Source organism: Alexandromys fortis, unplaced genomic scaffold (assembly GCF_014885135.2).
Source record: "Alexandromys fortis isolate MF-2015 unplaced genomic scaffold, M_Fortis_MF-2015_v1.1 scaffold_178, whole genome shotgun sequence".
Classification (NCBI taxonomy): Eukaryota; Metazoa; Chordata; class Mammalia; order Rodentia; family Cricetidae; genus Alexandromys; species Alexandromys fortis.
The window spans coordinates 1382223-1408794 of NW_026068054.1; the positions used below are offsets into that span (position 1 = coordinate 1382223).

Below are 26572 nucleotides of genomic sequence, written 5' to 3' on the forward strand. Positions count from 1 at the left end.
GTTCCTTGCTTCCCTTATCTGACCACAGCAGACATCACCAATCAGTCCCTGTATTCCTTTCTGAATCTGGTTATGATCTTGGAATTTTTTTCCTTTACCTCATCTTCCTCCTCCTTCCCTCACTTCCCCTTCTCCTTCTTTTCCTCTTCTTCCTCCTCCTTGCCATCTTATTTTTTCTTTTTTAAGGACAGGGCCTCATTATGTAGCCAAGGCTGGCCTTGAATTCATAGCCTCTTAAACGCTGGCATAGGGTCCTTGCCACTGTCAGAGCAGATGGCATCTCTCCTGACCTGTGCCTTTGCTCTACTGCAGCCACTAGCCATGTGCCGTTGTTGGTCACTTGGCATATGACCAAGAGAGAACCTGGTTTTGGTTTTTCTTCATTTTCTTGCTGATTGTTGTAAATGCAGTCAGAAGTTCCTGAAGTGATATCAGAGGCTGCAGGCAGTTCTGTGCTGGCAGCCAGTGCCCTGGTGGAGTGGAAAAGGGACAGCTGGACCTTACACCCAGAGGCAGCGGGTGCATCTGCCCTCGTGACACCCAGGATCTTCTGGGTCCATCTGTCATGTGGATCCTCATCCCCACCTGCACCTCTCCTTCAGTGCCGCCTCTGTGTGGGGTGCCCGTGTTGGGACTAATGAGTCCTGGCCTTCAGCTGTTCTTCCCTGCTAGAACCTTCTAATTGAAGTTACTAGAAGCTGTGCCTAGCTTAGAGGATCAGAGGATGGGATTTTCACCTGTTGGCCATTGACTGCAGTGTATTTAAGCCTTCATGGTGCTATTAAAGAGGGGCTTTTTGGTACCGGTGTTGAAAGGTCTGCATGTTGGTCTGTCTCTGCGTGTGTTTCTTCAACCTCCAGCCCCTTTCCCGGAGCTTGAGAACTGGGGTCTAGCGCATAGAGCGCAGACCGGGCCCACGGTGCATGGCATGCCTGCTCTTTGTGTCCCCCCAAAAACCAGTTCTTTAGTCAGTCTCTCCTCCCGGACTTAAGCGAGGCTTTACCTGAGGAAAACCATGTTCTGGCTCTGTGGTTGCACCTGTCCCCCACAGGGGAGCAGTGGTCTCTTAGGGCAGAGTGGGGGTGCTCAAGCTGTTGCAATGGCTGGGATTACATGAATGGCATTACACGCAGGCCTCAGGTTATGGGGAGACCAGTGTCAGGGGAGCCCAGCACTGTTGTGTGGAAGGGACTTGAAGTGATTGTGGGTAGATTTCTGGAGGAGCGGGTGCTCCACTGGAGAAAGTCAGGGTACTCTCTGTTTGCTCTACCCAGGATCCCCCGAGGCACAAGGCTCTCCTGGGCACCGCGTTCTTCCTGCTGACGCTGTTCGTGGCTCTCTACGTGCTGGTATATGTTGAATGCCTGGTGCGGCGGTGGCTGCAGGCCTTGGCTCTGTTCACCTGGCTCTGCCTCATGCTGCTCGGCTCCGTGCTGGTGTGGGACTCCTGGAAGAACGAAGCCTGTGCGTGGGAGCAGGTAACGGTGGGAGTCAACGTCACTGGGCTTGGGTGCGGCAGCTTCTGTCCGCTTGCGGCCTTGGGGTTTGTGGGAGTATGCTGTGGTCTCCCTGCAGGCTAGGGCACTGGGTTTAAGATGGCCTCAAGCTGACTCTCTTCCCAGAGTGCCACCTTGGACCTGTTTGATTAAAGATGACCAAATTTGTATTGCAACTCAAGAAGGCAAAAAAGCACCTATGGGTTCAAGTGTCAGGAAGAACCGAGTAGGACTAGCCCTTGCTCCAGTAGCTTTGGCCCCTTTGGACCCCCTCTCCTCTAGGTTACTTTGTTCCTGAGCAGCCTGTCCCCAGCTAGAGGCTGAGATGGCTGTTCACTCAGTAGGACAGCCGTGCCACGTGACAGCTGGAGACCTTGGTTGAGCTGCACCAGCCTGGCCTGGTTAGTCACAGTTGCCTTCAAGTGGCATCCTCTGAGCGCAGCCTGTGCCATTTTCTTTTTGTTTTTCGAGACAGGGTTTCTCTGTGGTTTTGGAGCCTGTCCTGGAACTAGCTCTTTTAGACCAGGCTGGTCTCGAACTCAGAGATCCGCCTGCCTCTGCCTCTCGAGCGCTGGGATTAAAGGCATGCGCCACCACCGCCAGGCAGCCTGTGCCATTTTCTGTGATTGGGCGGGCTCAGGCTGTGATTGGGTGGGCTCAGAAGGTGTTTGGGCGGGATGAGGCTATGATTGAGTGAGCTCAGGATTGGGCGGGCTCAGGCTCATGAAACCATAGACAGGCAGGGCTGGAGTGGGAGGCTACAAGCGACCCTGGCCCATCCCAGCCTTCCAGTGGTTATCAGGCCAGCAGCTGAGCTCAGTGACACAGAGGCTCAGTATTCAGGTGATGAGCAAGGCACTTTAGGTCTCCCTGTCCTGTTGTGTGTCTGTTCCTGTGTCTCACACCATGTAGGGGAGAGATGAGAGATCCCAGGGTTGGGATGTCCCAGGTGCCGAGAGGCTGAGGACCTCTCCTCCTACGTGGTCCTGGGCCATGTTGACTCTTGGGGTGCACTGTCCTCCAGGTGCCGTTCTTCCTGTTCATCGTCTTTGTGGTGTACGCCTTGCTGCCCCTCAGCACGCGGGCAGCCATCACAGTGGGGATGGTCTCCACTGTCTCCCACCTCCTGGTGTTTGGAGCTGTGACCGGAACCTCCAAGACGGCCATGTCTGGCGCACAGCTGGGACTGCAGGTGAGGGAGGGCTACGGAGGCTGGGTGGGGGCCCGGCTCCAGCCTGGTGGAGGTTGAGCTTGGGGGCTGTGGATGCAGGCAGGGCCCCATCTTGTCTGCTTTAACTGCTGCTCTAGGATATTCTAGACTCAGGCCCTAGCTGTGCTCAGGGTCCTGCCCTGAGTGTCTCTCCCTAGGACCCTGACCTAGGGTCTTAACACCCCGGTCTTGGTATATTCACTCTGTTGAGTAAGTGTGCCCCCAGTTCACATCATTGGGGTGCAGGGAATTGTCATCTTTCTGACTGGCCTAAATGCCACTTCTGGGGGAGAGGTCAGAACTCTGGGCAGCCAGATGGGTTCTGTACCTACTGTGGCTGGGTTCAGAGCTCAGTGAGGTAGCCAGCATCTCCTTGGAAGTACTTGGCATCCCTTGACTGGTACCATCCAGGGATAACGGATAGAGCATGTTGTCTGGTGGGGCAAAGAAGGCCCAAGTTCTGGTCCTGTGGTCATAGCAACTCACTAGGGAATCAATTGCCACCTGGACCTCAGTTTTCTGCCGAACCCAGGGAAAAACAACCTGAAGAGTATTTGGGTCAGGCAATGGGGGACAAATGCCACCATGTCTGCTGTGGGGGGCCATGCTGAGCAAGTGCACTGGCTGGACCATACTGAGCCTTGCTTGCCCTCGGCTGCCCTCAGCTTCTGGCCAACGCCATTATCCTCCTGGGCGGGAACTTCACGGGGGCCTTTCACAAGCACCAGCTGCAGGATGCTTCCCGGGACCTCTTCATCTACACCGTCAAGTGTATCCAGATCCGCCGGAAGCTGCGTGTGGAGAAACGCCAGCAGGTAGGGACCTACGTCCTCTCTTCCCTTCTCCCCGACTGCTGTGGACCCCACCTTGTCCTGCACATGTGGCCCATGTGGCTGGTGCCTTGAGGGTCTCAGTCCTCAGAGCTTTGACAGGGACGGCAGGTGCTCTGTCAGGGCGACCCTGTGTACATATAACCCATCAGGAAACAGTGTCGTCACAGGTAGAGTCCGTGGGAAGAAGTGTGAGGTGCAGGTGGCTGGCCGGGGCCTGGGGATGCTCTGCCTGCCTCCACTGTCCGCCCACTGGTCTGCCCTTCTGTGCCTAGGAGAACCTGCTGCTCTCGGTGCTGCCAGCCCATATATCCATGGGCATGAAGCTGGCCATCATTGAGCGCCTCAAAGAGGGCGGTGACCGCCGCCACATGCCTGACAACAACTTTCACAGCCTCTACGTCAAGCGGCACCAGAATGTCAGGTGGGCAGGGCTCGGGAAATGGTGTCCTTTGAGAATAAGGCCACCACTCCCCTTTCCCTGGGCAAATAGCGCTCTGTTGGGAGCCTCAGTCCACGCGGTTTGGCGGTCAGCTACTTTCTTGGGCCTCAGTTTCTCTTTGTTTCCTCCCTCTTTCTTCCCTTTTTTCTTTCTTCCTTTTTTTTTTTTTCTGGAGTTGAGAACTGAAACCAGAGCCCTGCGCTTGCTAGACAAGCACTCTACCACTGAGCTAAATCCCCAGCCCCTCTCCTTGTTTCTTCATGGGGCGAATCAGATCAAGGCTCTCAAAGGGCTAGGGTGGTATTAGGGGAAGAAGATCCAGTGTCCCCCCCAAAATCAGAGCAGGTCATGTGAATTAGCCAGACAATTGGGTGAGGAGAGGGGCATTTCTGATGATTCTCCCTAAAGGAGGTGCACCCCTGAGCTTGCTGACCGGGTGCCCCTGTCCTTACCTGGCCGTACTGATTTGAGAGGTGCAGGATCTCTTGTGGGGTGTACTGTGGCCACTTTGAACTCTGAGTCTCTGCCTGAGGGCCAGCGTTATGTCCCAGCAGACATCTTTTAGTACAAGTCAGGGCTACATCTACTGCCTGGGGTCTCACAGGATAAGGAACACAGCGAGGCCTAAGGGCTTTGCCACCTACCTCCCCTGACCTCAGCTTGATTCTTTCAGGGCCTGGGGAGAATAGGAGAGAAGGGAGAGTTGTATTCCCGGAGTTGAGGTCTCTTGGCTCTCTGGGTGCAGGGGCAGGGAGAGGGGAGGGTGCTGGGATCTGAGTGTAGGTAGTGTGCTCTGTCCTGTTGTAGTGAGAGGCCTCCGGAGCTAGGATGGGTCAAGCTGGCCAGGAGCATCTCTTCTGGCCTTTGGGACTGATGGGGGCAGAGACAGGGCCGCCTCCCCAGGGATCTGATCCAAGCTCTGTCCACCCGGACTAGCATCCTGTATGCAGACATCGTGGGCTTCACGCGGCTGGCCAGTGACTGCTCCCCCAAGGAGCTGGTGGTGGTGCTCAATGAGCTGTTCGGGAAATTCGACCAGATTGCCAAGGTGAGCCTGGGCATGCCGTCAGCCCATCGCTGCGGTCACAGGACATCATGTGCTGCGTGAGCTGGGAGTGGATGGGAGGCAGGGGCTAAGGGCTACTGTCTGTGGGTAGGAGGTGATTTCTGTGTATCCCTGTGAGCGGGGTGCCAGGGTACATCCGCCTCAGCAGATGTAGAACAAGGCCGAGTGCGTGCCCGGAGTGTTTATGGGTCCAGAGCAGATGGTGACTTAGACTTGCAATCTGCAAGTGGCTTTTAGTCTGGCAGCCTTGCCTTACCTTGGGGGTCTGGGAGCAGCCGGAATGCCCAGCCTCACTCAGAGTCTCGGCTCGACAAAGTCTCAGGTGAAGTGTGCATATAAGAAAGCTTGAAGCCGGGCAGTGGTGGCGCACACCTTTAATCCCAACAGAAGCAGGTTGGATCTCTGTGAGTTTGAGGCCAGCCTGGTCTACAGAGTGAGTGCCAGGACAGCTAGGGCTGTTATACAGAGAAACCCTGCCTTGAAAAACAAAACCAAATGAAACCTTGAGAAGCCTTACAAAGGAACCCATGGCCTAGTATGAAGGCGCATGCCTTCAATCCCAGCACTTGGGAGGCAGAGCTGGCTGATCTGAGTTTGAGGCCAGTGGCGGGGAGGGGGCAGACAAAGACACTGACTCAGACCTAGGGAGGGAAGGGAAGCCTGTGGGGCAGGGGACAAGGCCTGGGGCAGACACAAAACTCTGCTCTGTGTGTGTCGAGCAGAGTATCGGGGAGATAGACGAGGATGTAGTGGCCTAGGCAGAGCAGGGTTTGTCCTTCTGGCACTGAGAAGCCTGGCATACCAAACAGGAATGGGTTTTCTTTCTTTTTAAAAAAATAATTTTTATTTTATGTGCCTTGGTGTTTTGCTTATATGTATTAGGTGTTAGGGGGCTGGATCCCCTGGAATTGGAACTACAGACAGTTGTGAGCTGCCGTGTGGGTGCTGGGAATTGAACCCAGGTCCTCAGAGCAGTAGGTGCTCTTAACCACTGTGCCATCTCTCTAGTCCTCCAATGCTCTTCTTCTAGGGCTGTGATGGCTCTGGTCTCCTGGGCCCTTCCTCCTCCTCCTGGGTAGACCTCCCAGTCGCATTGATTTAGTCCCAGCCTTCTGCTTGCATGGTCATTCCGCAGCTGCAGGGTTTGTATCTGTAGCCTACTGCTGTGTCCTAATACCTGGCCAGGTATACAGTAGGCACTCAAACATTACATAGGCAAATAAGAAAGACAGTCCCTCCTGCATGGTCCTTACTAAGCCTTGCTGATATCTGGGTTCCTGGCTGGGTCTCTCCAGGTCCTCTTGCCAGGCTCTGCTGCAGCAGCCTTGAAGGCCATTCACAGCAGGGAGGAGCCCAGCTGGCCCAGGCCTGCTCTGAGCATGCCCCTTGCTTGCTTACCCCGCAGGCCAACGAGTGCATGCGGATCAAGATCCTGGGTGACTGCTACTACTGCGTGTCGGGCCTGCCTGTGTCGCTGCCCACCCACGCCCGCAACTGCGTGAAGATGGGTCTGGACATATGTGAGGCCATTAAGTAGGTGCAGGTGGGCCAGGGCCCAGGAGCATGTCCCCCAGCCAAACTCCAAACCGAGGCGGGTGGGGTGTGAGCATGCCGTGTGGAGGACGCAGACTCCTTCTCTTGGCCTCCCTTCCTCTGGGCCCACCTGGGGCTTCAAGTTCCAGAAGCATCTGAAAAGCTGAGTTAGGCCAGGCGTGGTGGTGCACACCTTTAATCCCAGCACTGAGGAGGCTGAGGCAGGTAGATCTGAGTTTGAGGCCAGCCTGGTCTACATAGCAAGTTCCAGGACTACATAGAGAGATCCTGTCTCAAAAAACAAAACAAACCAAAATGAATGAAAAGCTGAGCTTGGGCAGCTGGGTTCCACACTTCCAAGGACTGAGATTGTAGGAGGAGCTCAGGACAGAAAGCAGAAGGCCTTCCAGAGGCGAGGTCCAGCTCTCAGACGCCATCAGCTTTCGGTTCCTCTGAGAAGCCTCTGGTGCCAGAGGGTATCCTCTCCATCAGCGGGTAGGCCTGGATCTTCTGGGCCCTTCTGCTGGCATTGGCATGTTGGTGAGGTACTCAGGGGAGAGCAGGAAGATTCCTGAGGTGGTGGTGGAGGTGGCCTGTCTAGGCAGCAGAGGAGGTACTCCATCCAATACCTCTTTGCCGTACCTCCAGAACTCTTCCCAAGTGGTAGGCATAGTCCACAGTGCAGACCCAGGATGCCTGCCGTGGGACCCGGCACGTCCCCATTCTGCATTGTGGAGAGGCAGCTTTTGCTCCTGCTGGCTTAGCCTTGGTAGCTTCAGCTCATCTGCAGCTGTAGTGGTGGATACAGGTGCTGGTCCCCTGGGCCCCTAACCACCAGCTTGCCTGAGGGGTATAGAGCTCTGCTCATGCCTGGGAAATAGGGGTGGTGCCACGTCCTGGAAGGCTCCACCCTGGGGGCTCCTTGTCCTGAATAGGGCTTTCATTTCCTGCAGGTGGAGTAGAGAAGCCCCCATAGTTCTTGTCTACTGAGTGTTGGGTAGGGCTTAGCATCCTCTACACCCTTGGCAGCCTTATCAAAACCAACCAGGGCTGCCCGGCAGGGGATACTTGGGACAGAAGGTGGCGCACCAGCATAAATAGCATCCTAAGTCCTTTTCTCTTATTACACACCCTTGAGTGGGTGTGAGCTTACACACTCCCAAGGATGGAGTTCTTGACCTCCCTGAAGAGGAACCTCTGCCTCCCTCCTTGGTGCGTTGCCATACCCGAGACCTCCAGCGTGTTCCTGAACTGCTGTAGGTGACAGACCACTCTGCTCCAGGCAGGTGCGTGAGGCCACAGGAGTGGACATCAGCATGCGGGTGGGTATCCACTCCGGCAATGTGCTGTGTGGGGTCATCGGGCTTCGCAAGTGGCAGTATGATGTGTGGTCCCATGACGTGTCCCTGGCCAACAGGATGGAGGCGGCTGGAGTCCCTGGGTGAGTTTCAGCAGGGCAGAGGCCAGGCTGACCAGGGGTGGGTGCCTGGGCCATGCTGCCTTATCTGACTTCCATCTCCCCAGTCGGGTGCACATCACAGAGGCGACACTGAACCACCTGGACAAGGCGTACGAGGTGGAGGATGGGAACGGGCAGCAGCGCGACCCCTATCTGAAAGAGATGAACATCCGGACTTACCTGGTGATAGACCCTCGGGTACAAGGGCTCGGGGGTGGATGGGGGGATTGGGCAGCCTGGGAAAACAAGGTCCCAACTACTAGCAACTGACCCTCAAGGCTGTGGTGAGGTGGCAGAGACTAGGAAGTAGGAGGACACTTCCTTGAACTGGGCACATTCTAGGACACCAAGGAACAACCTGTTTGTGTTTCTGTAAGGAGGGGAGAAAGGACTGTGGGCACAGAGCGCCATATTAGTGCAGGCCCACGAAGCTAATTGCAGGAAGGTCTCTTTACCCCTGCAAAGACTCAGGGAAGCAGGGAATGGCCGGGCAGCCTGCTCCTGGAGCTTGCGGGACTGGGACTCTCAGGTGGCTCAAGTTGCCTCCTCTCGTGGAGCCAGGCTTGCTCTGGTGGCCCAACTGGAGAGGCTGCTGGGTTTCTCTGCTGACTGCTCCAAGCTGGCAGTCTGTTGCCTTTTGTTGTCTTTTGTTGTCTGTGGACTTAACCTCCTGAATCATCCATGGACTTTGCTCCAGAATGGTGGCAGGAGCGTCTTCCTGCTCTTGGTTCTGGCCCTTGGCTATGCCTGGCGGCAGCCTGCAAACCCACCTAACTCCCATTGCCTGTCTTGGTTACTCTGTGTCCACAGGGCAGCTCCCACATACAGGAAAATGCCTGCTCCTGGCCTTGTCCCCATGTAGTCTTGTTTATCCTTTTCCTTGTCATTCATGCCGTCCGAGACCACTGCCCCTCTAGCCCACAGATGGCCCAGCTCTGCTCTGAACATGTGCTTAGTGGCTTTGAAATAGATGAAGCCCCAACCTCAAAGACATCTGCAGGCGTGGTTCCAAAACCCACTCTGAGGGCTGCCAGCCTGAGCCAGCACAATTGCAGGATGCTGGTCAGACTCTGGCCAGGCTTCAGAGAAGCAGCAGCGTGTGTGTGTGTGTGTGTGTGTGTGTGTGTGTGTGTGTGTGTGTGTGTGTGTGTGTGCGCGCGCGCGCGTGTGCGTGTGTGTCACTGGCAGTGTGGGACTGTCGCTCTGCCTGGTCCCTCTCTCCAGCCTGTTCATCCATTTATTCACGTAGCTGGCAGTTGAGAGGGACCCGTAGGAGTTCCTCTTCTTTCTTGTCTTCAGCCAGCACGTGACCAGGGCAGCCAGCAGGAGAGGAGCCTCAGAGGGTTTAAAGAGGTTTCTATGCTCAGAGACTCTGGAAGTTTCCAGTAAATTTGTCACTGTGCTTTGGCCAGGTCTGGGGCTGTAGGAAGGCTGCTGCCTGTTGGTGTTGGCAAGTCTGAGGAGAAGGGCTCTGGAGGGAGTGTCTGAGATGTGGGGGGGCGAGGGAGGGAAGAGCCTCAGCAGACACAAGGTAGCCTAAGCTTGTCTGATGATCTTGGGGCTTTCTTTTCCTCTCTTGCTTCCAGCCATACCTGGCCGCCCTGACTGGCAAAGGCCCAGGCATGTGTTAAGGGGGCCTTAGGGCTCTGTTTCACTGGGACAGGAGGCAGAGCTGGACCCTCCCTGGGCCTGGGTAAACCACTGAGGCCCCAGGATGGTGCTGGGCCCAGCAAGTGTGTGGCAGATGGGCCTGGTGCTGAGCTGGGTGTGGAGTGGGCTGGCGCTTTTAGTAGCTGTGTCTCTTGAGTTCAGGCCAACACACATCTTCCTCTCATTGCTCTCACCGGAAGGAGCATGTGTGAACCACATGTGGGTGGGCGGGGCAGGGCTCCCGCTTACCCTTCCTCGAGGGTGGCTGAACCTGAGCTGTGCGGCCATCAGCCTCTTCCTGACTTGGGGCTTCAGCTGGTCCCCAGGGCACCCCACGCTTCAAGAAGAGGCTCAGAAACTTAATACTTTCCCCTTTAGCAGACCAGCCAGTGCTCCAGGCGTGCTCGCGTGCATGCCAGGGATGGTTGAGAGGGGAGCAGGCAGGACAGGTCATGTCTGTGTTTGCAGAGCCAGCAGCCACCCCCACCCAGCCATCACCTCCCCAAGCCCAAGGGGGATGCGACCCTGAAGATGCGGGCTTCAGTGCGTGTAACCCGCTATCTCGAGTCCTGGGGTGCAGCGCGGCCCTTTGCACACCTCAACCACCGGGAGAGTGTGAGCAGCGAGACCCCCATTTCCAATGGACGGAGGTCAAAGGTAGGTCCCCTCCCATCTGGTTGCTGAGTCAGGAGCCCTCGGAGAAGGGACAGGGAGCAAAAGGCTCTATCCCGCCCTTCTCTAGCTGCATTGTGGGTAGTCTCTGTCAAGCCTCCCTTCTGGACAGGAGGAAGTATTTGAAGAAGGCTCCAATGGGGCCTTGGAATATAATATCCTTGAATCTCCTGGTCCTTTTCCAGTCTGAGGAAAGAAAGCCAGACCCACGGGGGATGAGATTCAGTGTTCAGGGAGTGCTTACCTTCTCTTCCTTGCCCCTTTCAGGCCTCTTCACTGCGCCGACACCGTGCCCTTGCCAGGTAGGTGCACTGCCCTCCTGCACGCTGCTTACGGCCGGTGCTTTGCCAGGCTCCTCCTTGCAGGCAGGTGCCCCGACCAGTCTCTATCTGGGACAGCCCCTCCAGGCCCAGCCCAAGCCTCCACGGGTTTGCCAGGGCTCAGGTTTGTCTTCTCTGGGTACAGGACCCCGAGGTCCCAGGCTCTTTGACTGCTGTGTGCTACCCTAGGGCAGGGGCAGCGGGTTGCTGTGTGTGTTCTCTGGCTTCTGTGCTGATCTTCGCCCTAGCCAAGGTGGCCTTGGTCTAGGGGTTAGGGATGTGTCCTCTGCTTTTTTTTACTGGGCTGCTGGCTCTTCCCTTAACCCCTTTTATGAACTCAGGGACCCCACCAGATACCAGTAATCCTACTGGCAAGTCCAGCATCCATAGCCTAGCCTCTGGCCAGGTGGGCCCCTGGAGTGATGTAGCTGCGGCTCTAATTGTAGGAGTGCCTCCCCCAAGGGGCGCTTGGATGACGACTGTGATGACGAGATGCTCTCGGCCATCGAGGGGCTCAGCTCCACCAGGTGAGGCCTGTGATCTCTACCCTCCTCTCCCTCCCAAGGCAGGGCTGGTCCCTCTGCTAGACATTGAGCCCTGGCTGTGGCCTGTAGCTCCTTCCCTTGCCCCGGGGTTGTCGCCAAGAGTGTGGCCCTCTCCCGCCCTGCGGACTTTGTGCTGCTGTTCCCCCAGGCCTTGCTGCTCCAAGTCTGATGACTTCCACACCTTTGGTCCCATCTTCCTGGAGAAGGGCTTTGAGCGGGAGGTGAGATTCGGGCAGGTACCACAGAACCTGGTGGGTGGGGCATGGACTGCCGGGTCCAGCAAACGGCACAGGGTGGGGAGACCCATGGGGCGCTCTGAACTGACTGCTGGGTAGACGGGATTCTGCGCAGTCTCATTTGTGGCCATTCCCGTTGGCCTCCCCCCTTTACCTGACACCACCCAAGAGATTTGTCCCTGAGGTTTGGGGCAAGTGAGTGCTTAAGATTTTCAGGAGGATGCTATCCCAAATCCAGTCTCCTGGTTGCATACCTGTGGCACCTCCTGCCTGACTGCTGTGACACACTTTATACCCTATGGCTCCATAGGTCTAGAGCAACTCGTGGCTCCCTGCCGGTCTTGGGTCCATATCAGGATCGACTTTACCTTTTCTCCAGGCAGGTGCCAGATCCAGTTTAGACAGGAGCCTGCAGCTCACAGGTGTTGAAGCAGGTTGTCCTTAGCTTCATGGCCTCATGTGTCCAATATGAGGGGAGGAATCTTCTCCCTGGGGATCTGAGTAAAGTTACTGGGAAGAAAGCGGAGGGGGCTTCCCTTGGCTGTGGGTCACATGGCCCGAGTCTTGGTTGCTCCTCTACCATGGGAGCATGATGGTGTGGTCACAGAGTAGACACAGGGATCCCTACCTGTGTGTCCAGGGGCTAGGACCCAGATAATACTCCTTTGTGAGGGGTGAGGTCAGGCCGACTGACAAACGGCCCCAGGAGCAGGAGTTTGTTGCCCGCGTGGGGCCCGAGAAATGAAAACAAAAGCCTTGCTGGGTGTTAAGTATTGCCCATGCAGAGAGGAACTGTATAGTGTTGGCGGGCCAATGACTGTGGAGTACCACAACCCCGGGCTCCTGCAGTGGCGCCACACATCTTATTTTAGGATATGAACTTGGAATGGCCATCATAGGGACTCTTCTGGCTGCCGTCTCTCACGGTCTTGTCACCTCTCCTCCACCCAGTACCGCCTGGTGCCCATCCCCCGTGCTCGCTACGACTTTGCCTGTGCCAGCCTTGTCTTCGTCTGCATCCTGTTTGTCCATCTTCTCGTGATGCCCAGGTCAGTCTGTGGTGGAGAGGAGAGCAAGCCCACTGGGGACCAGCCAGAAGGCTGGTGACCTTGGCAGGACCCAGCAGAAACTGACAGGGTGCTTCATGGCTAACTGGAAGGGACCAGTGACTTCTGCTCTGCATCTCCCCGCCCCTCCCCCCACTGGAGCAGGGGTTATAGCCCCAGAGCTGGAGTTACTGGCCCTTCCTTGTGACTGGGAGCAAAACTGACCCAGACTCCCACCTGCTGCTGAGTCCTGTTGTCTGTGTGGTCTAGCCTCTGGAGACAGTGGACACTGTCATTTTTCCTTTTCACGTGGATAGGTGAGATTTACAGAGATCGTGGCACCCAGCCTGGACCCAAGAACCCTGAGATTCTACTTCATGTTCTGGGGTCCTGCTGGCATGGACAGAGATGAGAGGCCAGGAGGACCAAAGCTTAGTCACAGATAGCTTCCAGAAGGCAGTTAAAGCATGACTGGCCTTGTGTTTGTGGATGTGTTTGACAGACTACACAGGGCTAGTGAGATGACTCAGCAGATAAAGGCACCTGCCAGCAAGCCTGACAGCTCGAGTTTGATCCCTGCTGACTCCAGAGTTATTCTCTAACCTCCACATGCATGTTATGACATGTAGGTGTCTCTCTCTCTCTCTCTCTCTCTCTCTCTCTCTCTCTCTCTCTCTCTCTCTCTCACACACACACACACACACACACACACACACACACACACACACACACACACGAGCTAAATACCACGTATGGTGACCCAGGCCTGTGGTTCCACAGCACTCAGTGGCAGAGACATGAGGATCGCTACAAGTTTGAGACCACACTGGTCTATATAGTAAGTTCCAGGTCAGCCAGAGCTGTAAGACCCTGTATCAAAACCAAACTAAGGCCAGATGGTGGTGGCGCATGCCTTTAATCTCAGAACTCCAGAGGCAGAAGCAGGCAGATCTCTGTGAGTTCGAGGCCAGCCTGGCCTACAGAGTGAGTTCTAGGACAGCTAGGGCTACAGAGAGAAATCCTGTCTTGAAAAATCAAAACAAGAAGACCGAAAGCAAACAAACCAAGCTAAATAAAAATACATGAATGCTTAAATGTCTCTTTATTGTAGTCAGGTGGTGGCACACACCTTTAATCCCAGCACTCAGAAGGCAGAGGCAGGCGGATCTCTGTTGAATTCAAGGCCAGCCTGGTCTACAGAGGAAGTTTCAGAACAGGCTCTAAAGCTGTAGAGAAACCCTGTCTTGAAAAACCAAAAAAATATTTTTTTTAATTGTGTTTTTTTGAGTTTTGCCTACATGTATGCATTTGTACAACATGTGCTTGGTGCCCGAGGCTGTGAGATGAAGATGTCTGAACCCCTGGATTGGAGTTATAGGTGGTGGGGAACCGCCATGTGGATGCTGGGAATTGAACCTGTATCCTTTCGCAAGACCACAAGTGTTCCTAACTCCCAAGCCATCTCTCTAGCCCCCTATACAGCTGCTTTCGTGTTTTCATGGCAGACAAGGTTCTAGAGGCTCACGATGTGCTCACCTCTTATAAACTTGGACTCCAGGGGGACCTGATGACAACCTTGATCTTTGATTATTGTTTGTGGGACATTTGGAGTCATTCTTCAAGGTCTCCTTTGCTGGGTGCAGAATATCCATTGGGGAGGGACAGGTTGACTGTGAACTGGAGAACGGACTGGTGGAGGGAACCTGGACTCAACGTTTTCCCTCCTTTCCAGGATGGCCACTCTGGGTGTGTCCTTTGGACTTGTGGCCTGCCTGCTGGGGCTGGTGCTAAGTCTCTGCTTCGCTACTGAGCTCTCGGTGAGTGGATCTCTGAATCCAGTGCATTTGTTCTCATCCCTGTGGCTTCTCCCTCACCAGCAGTTGGGCAATGGTTGCGTGCCCATCTTACCCCAGGAGAACTGAGTCCCTGCAGACTGCTCCCAAGTCCTTAGCCTCCCAGGCTGGTTAGGGCCATCCACCCTCCTGAGTAGGGCTGTCCTTCATCACAGCTGCTGTTTGCATGCCTTGTCCTCTCCATAGAGGTGCCTTCCAGCCCGAGGTACACTCCAGGCCATCTCGGAGAGTGTGGAGACGCAGCCCCTGCTCAGGCTGTCCCTGGTCGTGCTGACTGTTGGCAGCCTACTGACTGTTGCTATCATCAACATGGTGAGTTATGGGATCAGGCCAGGGGAACGTGTAGGTGGAGACTGCTCATTCGTTTCCTGATTGCTCAGACCCGAATAATCCACAGAAACTATATTAATCACAGCACTGCTTGGCCAATAGCTTAGGCATATTCCTAGCTAGCTAAGTTAAACCAATTCTATTCTGTGTATTGCCATGAGGCCGTGGCTTACCAGGTAAGGTTCGGAGTCTGTCTCCTTTGGCAGCTACGTGTTCTCTCCCTGACTCCACCTTCTTTTCTCCTCTATCTCTGCTTGCAATTCCTGCCTTGCTCTATTCTGCCCTGCCATAGGCCCAAAGTAGCTTCTTTATTTACCAATGGTAATAAAACCTATTCACAGCATACAGAGGGGAATCCCACATCAGGAAAGGAACCATCTTAGACCTGGGGCACCCAGATTCTAGAATCCCACTCTTGTTGCTTGAGCAGTTCCATCTGGGGTGACCCCTCCATAGCTCTGCAGTGCTCTGTGGGGTCCCCAGGCCAGGTTTAGAGCTCTTCACCCCTTCAAGGGAGGGCTTGAGGCACCCAGAAACGCTACAGATACGTGCTGACTGCCAGCTCCTCCTCCTCACTCTTTTGGACTCTTTCCTTAGCAAGGGATAAGACTTGCCCTCTGGTCCAAGTCCCATGTGGGTAGTTGCCAAGCAGCCTGTAGGAACCCACAGCCCTGCCTTACGCTAGCTCTTTCCTTTAGAAAAGAGGCTCCTCCACACTGTTCCTACACTGTAGGCTGCTGTTTTGGGAGTGCACTCTCATGCCTTTCTGAGTCCAGGATCAGGGGGCTCTTGAGGGGCCAGTCCTAGCCTTTTCTCATGCTTTCCCTGGGCTGCTGCTCTCAACACGTCCTGTTCTGGGCTCTCCCCACCCCAGGTACTTCATACCTGGAGGGTGCTGTGGACACAGCCGCTTGCTGGGCTCAGCTGAGAGCCTAGCACCCAGCATCAGGGCACCTTTGGTTCCTACAGTTGTCACCCGCCTTGGGCCTGGCAGCTCTTCATCCGTGGATCTACTCTAATGGCAACCTGTCTCCCCTCAGCCACTGATGCTTAACCCAGGCCCAGGGCAGCCTGGAAGCAACGAGACGAGTCCGCTGGCTGCAAGAACTGGAGTTGGGACCCTGTGTGAGCTCCTCCCGGTGAGTATGCTCATCCTGGCTCCCGGCACCACCCAGCCCCTGGCCAGGCCTCTCGTGCTGCTGGACCACTCTGGCCAGAGCACAGCTCATGGTTTGAAGGTCTGAATCTTAAGGCCTTGGAGAGGAAGAAGAAACCCAGTGTCTCCCAGTCTAAGTGGAGAAGGCCAGGTTCAGGCAGCCAAGACTGTTTCCTGCCTACTACCCCAGTGCCAGGGAAACAGAATACTGGGTTACTGCTTCTTGATGTAAGCCTTGGGGTGGGCAGGGACTGCAGGCCAGCATCAGTTGCACTAGAGGGTGTCTTTGGGTCATTCTCCCTGTGCAGTCAGAATCTCTGCATCAGAGGTTAATTGAAGCCTTAAAGGAATAAAGGGCTGGGCCCAGGACAGCGGACATAAACCTGGAGAGGCCCAAGTCAAGAGTAGAGGTCATGAGACGTGGGGAGACTAGGGCTGACCTTACACCAGTGCTATGCAGTGCCCTTGCTGATCTGCTGAAAAGGGAAGCTGAGGACCAAGGATGGTACAGACGCCCGGCCATGGAGCTCCTCAGCAGGAGGGGACTGTTCCAGGCATGCCTCCTGGTGACTGACACAGGACATTGTCCCCACCTGCAGTACTACACCTGCAGCTGCATCCTGGGCTTCATTTCGTGCTCCGTCTTCCTGCGGATAAGCCTGGAAGTGAAGGCCATGCTGCTGACAGTGGCCTTGGTGGCTTACCTGCTGCTCTTCAACCTCTCCCCGTGCTGGCACGTCCCAGGCAACAGCACCGACACCAACAGCACACATAGGTGGGGCCCTACTTGCTGGTGTCTCTGTAGCCCACTACTGTAAGTTGGTTTGTTTCAACCTAGCGCTTGGCCAGAGCATGGCGCATCTCTGTCCATGGTACTAATGAACCATACTGTGGACAAATGGATTTCTGCTTTCCAGAGGCACCGTGACTGGTCCAGGCTCCAGGTCTCCAGCAGTGAGCTGGGTGTATGGCTTACTAATAGGCTCTTGGGGGAGGTCCTGGCAATTAGGCTTCTCCTCTTTCTGGGCCTGTCGCAGTGTGAGATGGGAGCCATGAGCCAGTTAAGTCCGACCTGTGGCCAGATCACCAGTGTCAGAAGTGGAGATGCCTGGTGTCTTCTGGGTAGTGCACACTCCTGTGGGTTGAAGAGCGCCCTGCAGCCTTCAAGGTTTTGGCTTTGGATTGAGGACCTAGAAAAATTGTCTGCCTTACTCTGGCCAGGTCCTTATGCTAATCCACAGCCGCCGTTGCGGCTCCTCACTCAGCAGATGGGCCTTTTGGAGCGATCCACAAGTCCCCCTTAAGTTCAAGAGCAACTGTTCACTCCCTACCCCCTTTAGGACACCTCCACCCCTGCCTGCTGCACGAAGCATGCACAACCACACCCTTGCTCCAGGGGCTCAGGTGACAGCCCCCTTCCCCAGCAGATGCTTAGAGAGAGACCTGAAGACCATGATCAACTTCTACCTGGTCCTGTTCTATGCCACCCTCATCTTGCTGTCTAGACAGGTGTGTAGACTCCTTGTCCAGCTTCTGCTGAGCAGACTGTCGGTGCAGAGAGCAGGGTCTGAGAACCAGCACGGCAGAGGCCTGCCATGGAGGTGCTGGTCTTGTTCTGCACAGGGCTGAGCAGGGTGGGTAGCACTTGTAGGTAGGCTGGTCCAGTACCCTAGATCCCAGCCCTGGGTGGTGTCAGGTGTGACAGCTGTGGCACTGGCTCCCTGGTTTGCAGATTGACTATTACTGCCGCTTGGACTGTCTGTGGAAGAAGAAGTTCAAGAAGGAACATGAGGAGTTTGAAACAATGGAGAATGTGAACCGCCTCCTCCTAGAAAATGTGCTGCCAGCGCATGTGGCTGCCCACTTCATTGGAGACAAGGCAGCTGAGGTGTGTGAAGGCGGGGTGCTCTAGGAGTCTGTGGGCAGACTGGGCTACTCAGCAGTACCCCTGGGGCATGCTAGATGCAAAGGCAGGCTTGCAGTCAAGTCAGGGCTCTATGTCCACCAGGGGCTGTGGGTAACATGCCTCCCTGGCCTTGACTTCCACCCTGGGGAACAGATTATGAGGGTCAAACATACTGAGTTGTCTGTCATCTAGATGTTCTGTATCGTTAAGAATCTGTACTTCCATGAGGTGCAGAGCCTTTCTGTCACAGGAAACAGGTCCAGAGACAGCTCACTGTAAGGTCACCTCCTGACTGGATTCCTGCCTTAGCTGCATTCAAGTTGTCACAGCTCACACAGCCAACCGGCTTGGCCTGGCCCTCCCCACCAGCACCTGAGCCCCTGAGCCCCTGGGTCAGTGGTCTTAGGGTCCTGTTTCTCTCCTGCCCTGCTGCAGGACTGGTACCATCAGTCTTATGACTGTGTCTGTGTCATGTTTGCATCCGTTCCGGACTTCAAAGTGTTCTACACTGAGTGTGATGTCAACAAAGAAGGGTTGGAGTGCCTGCGCCTGTTGAATGAGATCATTGCTGATTTTGACGAGGTACAACCTGGCTAGTATGCACAGGGGTTGGGGTGTACAGCCTGTCACCTTTGTAGTGGCAAGGCAGGGTGGAGATGTAAGCTTAACTATGAGAGGCCCTGGCTCGATCCTTAGTCCTGTAAGAGAAAACAGTAGTCAAACAAAACACGAGGTCAACGGGCTGAAACTATATACATTAAATATCGAGACACATTTTCTTTAATCAAGTAAGGAAACATTTATTAAATCTCTACTGGACAGGTGCCAACAGGTTAGGTCCTTCCAGAAAAACTCTGACCCAGGCTGGTTTGTGGAGGACACTCACCCACCTCTGAGAAAATTATGCTGGGTAGGTTGCTCTTAGAAGGATCAGAGTGCAGAGAAGGGAAGGGATGAGGTGATGGAGCTGTGTCCTCACCTGCAGTCATGAGCACAGATGGACAACGATATACACGAGACGTGTTTGCACTGCACATCAGGGGAAGGTGGGTCCTCTCTTCCTTTTCTCAGCACCAAGGCTACAGTGGCTTCTTTTTGTTGTGTAGCTGCTGCTGAAGCCCAAGTTCAGTGGTGTGGAGAAGATCAAGACCATTGGCAGCACCTACATGGCCGCAGCAGGGCTCAGTGTCCCCTCAGGACACGAGAACCAGGTACTCCAGGCCTGTATCCCTAGTCCTAGCACCTTACTAAAGGGTGTGTTGGGGATCTCTGGTGGGAACAGGAACCCTATCCCCACGGGATGTGTGTGCCCTCAGTTAAGGCTGTAGAGTAGGTATGCCATCCATGTCCTGCAGGACCTAGAGCGGAAGCACGTGCACATCGGTGTCTTGGTGGAATTCAGCATGGCCCTGATGAGCAAGCTGGACGGAATCAACAGGCACTCCTTCAATTCCTTTCGCCTTCGAGTTGGTGAGGCTTACAAACGGGCAGATTAGCCTTGTGCATACCCTCTTGATTGGAGGGTGTCATGGGCCCTCTGCTATGAGGTTCCAGCAGACCTTCTGGTGTTAACATTGACCTCCCTTGCATATGCTCATGAAAAATGTGTATTTGTGCATGGGTGCATGTATGTATGGAGGCCAGAGGTCAACCTCGGCAGCTGACTATCCTATTTCCTGACTGTCTCCCTGGGATCTGGGATTTGCTAATGAGGTGAGGCTGGCTGGCCCACCAGTGACTCGAGATCTGCCTGTGTCCACATCCCCAACATGAGGATTACAGGTGTCATCACTCTCTCTACACGGGGTGCTGGGGATCCAACTCACGTCCCCAATGTTTGTGTGACAAACTGAGCTATCTCTTCGACCTCTTTTTATTAGTAAATTTAAAATTACATTTAGTGTGTGACACACCACAGTGCACATGTGAAGATCAGAGATAACTTAGAAGAGCTGGTTCTCTTTCCACTGTGTGGGTTCTGGGAATTCAACTCAGATCACCAGACTTGGTGGCATCTTTACCTGATAAGCCACCTTGGCAGCCACCAACCTTTGAAAAATTTAATAATATATAACTATAAATTCAGAGCCTCTGGGTGGTGGTGGCGCATGCACTGAGTCCCATGACTTGGGAGGCAGAGGCAGGCGGATCTCTGAGTTTGAGGTCAGCCTGGTCTACAAGAGCTAGTTCCAGGACAGGCTTCAAAGCTACAGAGAAAACCCTACCTCGAAAAACAAAACAAACAACAACAACAACAAAAAAGCAGGGCCAAATATCATGGCTGCAAATAATCTTAAAATACAGAAAACAGATTTATTAAGCCTAACCAACCATAATCAGTTTTACAGGTAGGCACTTAAAGCCCATTTATTTGCTGGGCAATGGTGGTGCACGCCTTTGATCCCAGCACTTGGGAGTCCAAGGCAGGTGGATCTCTGTGAGTTCGAGGCCAGCCTGATCTACTAGTTTCAGGACAGCCAGGGCTACACTTTTTAAAAAGAGAAATTAGCAGATACTAGGGAAGAGCTAATGAGTTTAGGAGTATGGACAAGAGACAGTTGGGGCCTTTCATACCACAGGGGCACAACCTACAGAGAACAGTTTCAAGGGAACTTGCACCCGTTGTCCTGTTAGCCTTTCTGTGGGCTCCCTCAGTGTTACTATAAATGGCTAACTGTAAACCATCCTAAGGTATAAACCACGGCCCTGTGATTGCTGGAGTGATTGGAGCACGCAAGCCTCAGTATGACATCTGGGGAAACACAGTCAATGTTGCCAGCCGAATGGAGAGCACTGGAGAGCTTGGGAAAATTCAGGTAAAAGTCCACTGAGAAGCATCCACTTGGGGAAGAGACATGTCCTGAGGAGGTATCCTGCTCTAGGACATGGCCCATCTCTCACTGGGCTGTGTGGCACTGGCCATCACTGTTAGGAATAGACAATAGACAGACACTACTCTTTTTCATTCCAGGTTACAGAAGAGACATGCACCATCCTCCAGGGACTAGGATATTCCTGTGAGTGCCGAGGGCTGATCAACGTCAAAGGCAAAGGAGAGCTGCGGACTTACTTTGTGTGTACAGACACTGCCAAGTTTCAAGGCCTGGGGCTGAACTGAGGTGTCTGGTAGTCTGTCTCCTTTCCTGAGGGAGCCAAGAATGCAGCCCCAATGCCAGCTGCAGATGGCTGTGTGGCTTCTTTGGACTTGCACTACAGGATGGATGGCTCTGACACATGCATCAGATTTTGTTTGAAGCAGCTACGTTGTCCAGAACCTCTGTGCTTCAGTCTGTGCAATTCCCAGCTAGCTAGATCACTGGTCTACTGTGGGCTGTGCTTTTCCCAGGATGTCGGAAGAGACCTTAATGCATGACCAAGCCTGACACCACCTTGGTAGCCAGTGAACAGCATATACCGGGTAAAGAACTCCTGGTTCCAGGAGGCTCAGCCTCCCTCTTCTCATTGGTACCCACCATGGGATGCTAACCTCTCATACAGGCATTCTGGCAAATGGAGTTAAACAGTGGGCATATTGGCAGGTAGTCTCAATTGACTGTCACTCTTTACCACCTCATTTCTGTCTGAAATGGACGTCATTAGTGGAAGTTCTATCTTTGCTACCAACTCTTAGATGCTAGGCAACAATCTCCTTTCTAGTATATTTTCTCTTCTCAGCCACTGACTACATGTAAACAGGACTGCTGTTCAGTGTCAGTTCATAGGATTAGCTTGGCTGTAGGGTGGAGTTCTGAGAGGGGGCTCACACAAGGAGCAGCAAAACCTTGGATCTGTCCAGCATTTTTGGAATAAGTCTACTGGGACAAGGTTCAGGAAGCTGAAAGTCTAGAAATGAGGTGTAATGTTTCAGTTCTTCTGTCTGCACTTTATTTTTTTAGAGACAGAGTCAGCCAAGGCTGGCCTCAACTTTGAACTCTCCTGCCTCAGTTCCTGAGTGTTTCGAATAGATGTGCACTACCATGGCCAGCTTTTTTTTTTTTTTTTCCCGTGGGAAAGCCTGTGTGGAGAGGGCTTAGACAGCCTGTGTACCTCTTGCCCTTTCTCTAGTCTTCTGAGCTGACTGCTGAGCTGCAACTGTGATCTACCTGGCAGGAACATGTGTGAAATTGAGCGCCTAAACAAATGCCAAGTTGCTCTCACTCACGAGTCAAGGCAAATTCAGCTCTGTGTGATGGCATCTTACTGTGCTTTAGCTCCAGAGCACTCAAGCTGAGTGATGACCAACATCCCACTCCTTTTGGAAAGTGACTTCATTGCCACAGAACTTCACTAAGTCATGGCATTCTTAGACGTCACCAAGGAACCTACTAAGCACAGAACATCATGCACACAGGAGTCTGCAAATGATGTATGTGCTGTAGGCAGGGTGCCTGACCAGCCAGGTTTACCTGGGACTTCGGTTCAAGATGAGTAGTCAGGGATGCAGAGGGAAGGGGACAGGACCTACCTACCAGAACTGTGTCCTGTGGAGCTTTATCAGCCCAGGGAAGAGGGGCTGATTCTAGTCTGCACAAAGGAATCCAGCAGTGGTCAGGGCTTCCCAGCAAGGCTCTCCCCTGGGGCTAAGAAGGTTCCTGCAAATGCCACAATGCAGTTCACAGGGAGCAGGAATGAGCCTCCCTGAAGCTGACACACTTCTACTCTTCCAACATCCAATAATTTCCCCCTTCAACAGAAATCCTAGCTTGAGTTTTAAAACAGCTGGCAACTGTTCACCCATCTTCAACTGAAGCACTGGGCTAGGAGTATTAAGTTACTACTGTTCAGGTCTTAGGAGTGTAACTGACAAAACACTTGGGAGTTATGCACATACTTGTTTTTGAATTTCCAAGTAATTTCTTCACAAGTGTCTTATTTTATCTTAGGAACTTTTTTTTTTAAACCCTTCTGTGGTTCAAGGATTCATTTCAGGGATCCACTAAGGTGGCCCTCACTAACTACAGAAAGTAATACCCTGTTCTGGCTTACTGAAGGACACTCCCCGACAAAAGATGATTACTGTGTACTTCATGGATAACAGGTCAGTGCTTTGAGCAGGCGCAGGCAAATAACTATGGTGTGTTCTGTATGTGTACTATTTATAGCTTTACTGTAACATCTGTCTCAATGTTTCAGTTTCAGAAATCAGTGCCTGGCTCTTTTATATGTTCAGCCAATAACTAAAAACCTGAATGTCCTTCAAAAACAAAACAAAAACCTCAATGTCCTAAGGTGTTTTGAATTAAGGTATTTCTGAGTTTTCAGGAACTGACCTGTGGCAAATAGATCTACTGGTGAATTATGGGTTATTGTCTAAATATATATATATATCCGAGGCAAGGTTTCATATAACTCAGACTGTCCTCAAACCTTCCACTCCTAATCTTTCTGTGTCTACTTCTAGAGTGCTAGGATTATAGACATGTGCCACTAAGCCAGTTTTTCTTTTTGTGTACGTATGCATGTTCATGTGTATGCAGGGCTACATCTGTGGAGATCAGAAGACAACCCTGGGTATTGGTCTTCACCTTCTACCTTGAGAAAGGGTTTTTATGTTTTCTCATTGGCTAGCTTCATGCTAGCTGCCCTATGAACGTCCAGGAGTCCTTAATCCCTGGCTTCCATCTTCCTATAGGAGTGCAGATTATAGACATACACACCACTGGATCAGAATGTGGGTTCTGGGGATCCAAACTCAAGTGGTCAAGCTTGCACAAGCACTTTACTCACTGAGCCACACTTCACTTGTAGCTCATTGTGGCCAATTTATGCGGTGCTAGGGGCTCAGAATTGCTAGCCTTCAAGCACTCTACCAACAGACTCATACCCTTCAGCCCCTAAACTCTATTTTAGAGACTAAAATCAAAATCTAAAGACTTGATTAACACTTAAGTTGATTTTTTTATTCTATTAGCATAATAATCTACAAGAGTCACACTATAATTTCTTCTTTCTTTTCTTTTTTTTTTTTTAGATAGTTTCTCTGTGTAGCTGTGGCTGCATGGAACTCACTCTGTAGACCAGGCTGGCCTTGAATTTACAGAGATCCATCTGCTTCTGCCTCCTGAGTACCGGGATTAAAAGCAGGTGTACCACCATTCCTGGCTCCCAGAATTTGAGAGAATCCGCTTTCCTTTACTGTTCTTGTTCTGGCTTAATATTGATTTTAAATCAAGAAAAATGGGTGTATCTTCTGGTCTATATTTTTGCAGACAGGCAAAGAGGTTATGTCTGTTTACTAGACTAGGTTATGTCCACACTGACATTCTATTTATTTTAAAATATGTATGTGTGCATGTGGGTATGTACATACAGTGCCGGTGCTTGCAGAGGCCAGAGGTATGAGGTTCTTTGGAGCTGAAGTTACAGGTGTTTTTGAGCTACCCAATGAGGATGCTGAGTACCTGATTCCAGTCCCCTGAAGAACAGTATGTGCTCTTAACTGCCAAGTCATCTCTCCAGTGCCCACATCTCCACCTTTTTTTTTTTTCCTTTTTGAGGCAGGGTCTCAGTATGTATCCCAACCAGACTCAGATTCATGGCAATCTTTTCTCAGTCCGCCAAGTACTGGGATTGTAAGTATGTGCTACCATACACAGCTTGCTGTTTAAACAGGTTATATCTTGACACAGATTTAGAAAAATCATTCATCTCAGCCCAGTGACGTGTAATAGAAGGGGACATATCTGATGGTTTCCTACTTAAAATCTGCTTGGTCACTTGACCTTTGTTATTTCAGATAAAGGGAAATGGTTCAAGGGCACAGGTGGCCTTGGAGAAACTGAGCAGAAGCAAGCTCTCCTTTAAGTTCTAGACTCTAATGTATCTAAAAGTGGTTTGGTTCATCTTATTTGTGTGTCCTTTTGCTATAGCTCCAAATAACTAAAAAAAAAATACACTAGACATTTTATCACCATGAATCTCCTAGCCCACTGTTTTCTTTTTGTATGTGGGGGCAGATGTAGTACTCAATAACCACAAATGAGGAAACCATTCCCATCAGGTACACAGAGGGCAGAAACATACCAGGAAACTTTAACATTACCTTGAGAGAGTTCACTTTCATGGTATGATGCTAGAAAACCTCACTGGACAGAACTGTGTTTTGTGTTTACAAAGCTGGGTCCTGGGCCAGTGCGATGGTCCAGTGAGTAAAAAGGCATTTTGTCTGGTGACCTAAATTTAATCCCTAGTAACCACAGAAGCAGAAATACAACTCCGAAAAGTTGCCCTCTGACCTCTACACATGCACCATGGCATGCGTGCATGTGCCCGATGTGTATATATCACATATCCAATAGTAGCAGCAGCAATAATAAAGCTGGGTTTGCTCAGTTAAATCAAACAGTGCTAGTGGCAGTCTGAAAGGCTACCAGGATGGCCTGCTCACAAGATTCTTGGAATGTCATTCAGATGAACTCTAAGACAGATCTTACCAGAGCTTGTAATTACCTGCTTGTAATTTTTTAATGAGAGTGGAAAATGTGAAAAATGGGTAATTTATTTTGAGGAGCCACTCCTTTGGAAGATGATCATGAAAAAGGCTAGTGTGTGTTCTAGGCGTCTATCCTTAGGCCCACATCAGACCAAGTCAAAGGGCAACTCGGCTGTCACGCCAGCACTGCACAGTTCCAGGTTCAGTTTTATTTCCTAATATAAGTCCAGTCTCTGGAACACTGAAAGGAACTGTTCCAAAGCTTAATTAAAACACAATTTACAAATAGTTAATATCTTCTGAAAAGCACCTCCAAGTTCAGAATGAAAAAAATATGTACATAATATAACCAAATACCAGGCTAGCTTCAGCTCCCGTCAGGCCCACACTCAGCAGCACAGGTCTCCTTAGGCTCTTCACACTCTGAAGGAGGAAGACAGCACTTAGCATTTTGTCCCAATGGGTTACGAACTAGAAGCTAGTGTTCAGTAGAGGCACTGCTTACCAGCCCTCCATGTCACAGTTACAGCTAGGGAGAAGCCTGGCATTAAGTCATTGCAACAGCTTTTTGACAAAATGTATCAGAGCTATTAATTCTTTAAACAATATGGAAAGAAAACTGAAAGATGAAAACGGAAAGATGCCATGATAAAAACCCATTACTTTGTATGCTAATCTCAAATTACACGAAACAAAATCAAACCAGACAAGGGTTCTTAAGTCATCTTAAAAAGGGACGAGTTTCCTTTTCTTAAAAATCTCCCACCCACAGAAACAGGCACCTACCTTCTGTCAAATCTACGAAGCTGTTTCCCATGACAGGGGAAGGAACAGAAATTCCCATTGCTTTACGGACTCCATGTATGCTCACAACATCACCCGGGGTCACTTGCTGTGTGAGTTCTTTAAGGTTATTGGTCACTTGTTCAGCTAGGAAAAATGGGGAGAAAAAGCTCAAGGTACCAAAGTGGTTCCTTTAGAGTTTTGTTTGCACCCCCTACCCCAGACAGGATTTCTCTGTGTAGCCTGGTTGTCCTGGAACTCACTCTGTAGACCAGGCTGGCCTCGAACTCTGATCCTCCTGTCTCTGCCTCCTGAGTGCTGGGTTTAAAGGTATGTGCACCAAGGCCTGGCCTTTTAGAAAATTTTTAAAGAGTCTTGCTATGTAGCTATTGCTGGCCTTGGATTCACAGAAATCCTTCTGCCTTAGCACCCCAAGGGGTGGAATTTTAAGTGTATGCCACCTAGACGTGTGCATGCATGACATCTAAAAGTCAATGTGAGTTCTCGTCTTCAGTTACTGTCCATCTTATTTTTTGAGACATGGTCTCTCACTGAACCTTAAGCACACTGGCTTGGCTGGACTGGTCAGTGAGCTCCAGGGATCTGC

At 52.1% G+C, this 26572-nt stretch overlaps 2 protein-coding genes across 6 annotated transcripts in view; one reads left to right on the forward strand and one right to left on the reverse strand.

Annotated features, from left to right (window-relative positions):
• Window positions 1-25224, forward strand: part of Adcy7 (adenylate cyclase 7) — a 59204-nt gene extending 33980 nt beyond the window's left edge. For 3 of the 4 annotated variants that reach the window (XM_050119808.1, XM_050119807.1, XM_050119805.1), the window contains exons 3-26: window positions 1275-1478; window positions 2521-2688; window positions 3372-3521; window positions 3812-3960; window positions 4915-5026; window positions 6450-6577; window positions 7860-8018; window positions 8102-8234; window positions 10155-10343; window positions 10626-10660; window positions 11125-11205; window positions 11372-11444; window positions 12411-12508; window positions 14238-14322; window positions 14545-14670; window positions 15729-15827; window positions 16444-16658; window positions 17185-17353; window positions 17577-17732; window positions 18186-18332; window positions 18857-18961; window positions 19106-19220; window positions 20442-20566; window positions 20722-25224. In XM_050119808.1, the coding sequence (XP_049975765.1) occupies window positions 1275-1478; window positions 2521-2688; window positions 3372-3521; window positions 3812-3960; window positions 4915-5026; window positions 6450-6577; window positions 7860-8018; window positions 8102-8234; window positions 10155-10343; window positions 10626-10660; window positions 11125-11205; window positions 11372-11444; window positions 12411-12508; window positions 14238-14322; window positions 14545-14670; window positions 15729-15827; window positions 16444-16658; window positions 17185-17353; window positions 17577-17732; window positions 18186-18332; window positions 18857-18961; window positions 19106-19220; window positions 20442-20566; window positions 20722-20868 (3168 nt within the window). In that variant the 3' untranslated portion in view covers window positions 20869-25224. The remainder of the gene's footprint in view (window positions 1-1274; window positions 1479-2520; window positions 2689-3371; window positions 3522-3811; window positions 3961-4914; window positions 5027-6449; window positions 6578-7859; window positions 8019-8101; window positions 8235-10154; window positions 10344-10625; window positions 10661-11124; window positions 11206-11371; window positions 11445-12410; window positions 12509-14237; window positions 14323-14544; window positions 14671-15728; window positions 15828-16443; window positions 16659-17184; window positions 17354-17576; window positions 17733-18185; window positions 18333-18856; window positions 18962-19105; window positions 19221-20441; window positions 20567-20721) is intronic. The other variant, XM_050119809.1, reaches the window with a different exon arrangement.
• Window positions 25225-25371: 147 nt separating this feature from the next.
• Window positions 25372-26572, reverse strand: part of Brd7 (bromodomain containing 7) — a 32945-nt gene continuing 31744 nt past the window's right edge. For both annotated transcript variants that reach the window (XM_050119810.1, XM_050119811.1), the window contains exons 16-17: window positions 25969-26112; window positions 25372-25605 (exon numbers count right to left, since the gene is read on the reverse strand). In XM_050119810.1, the coding sequence (XP_049975767.1) occupies window positions 25550-25605; window positions 25969-26112 (200 nt within the window). In that variant the 3' untranslated portion in view covers window positions 25372-25549. The remainder of the gene's footprint in view (window positions 25606-25968; window positions 26113-26572) is intronic.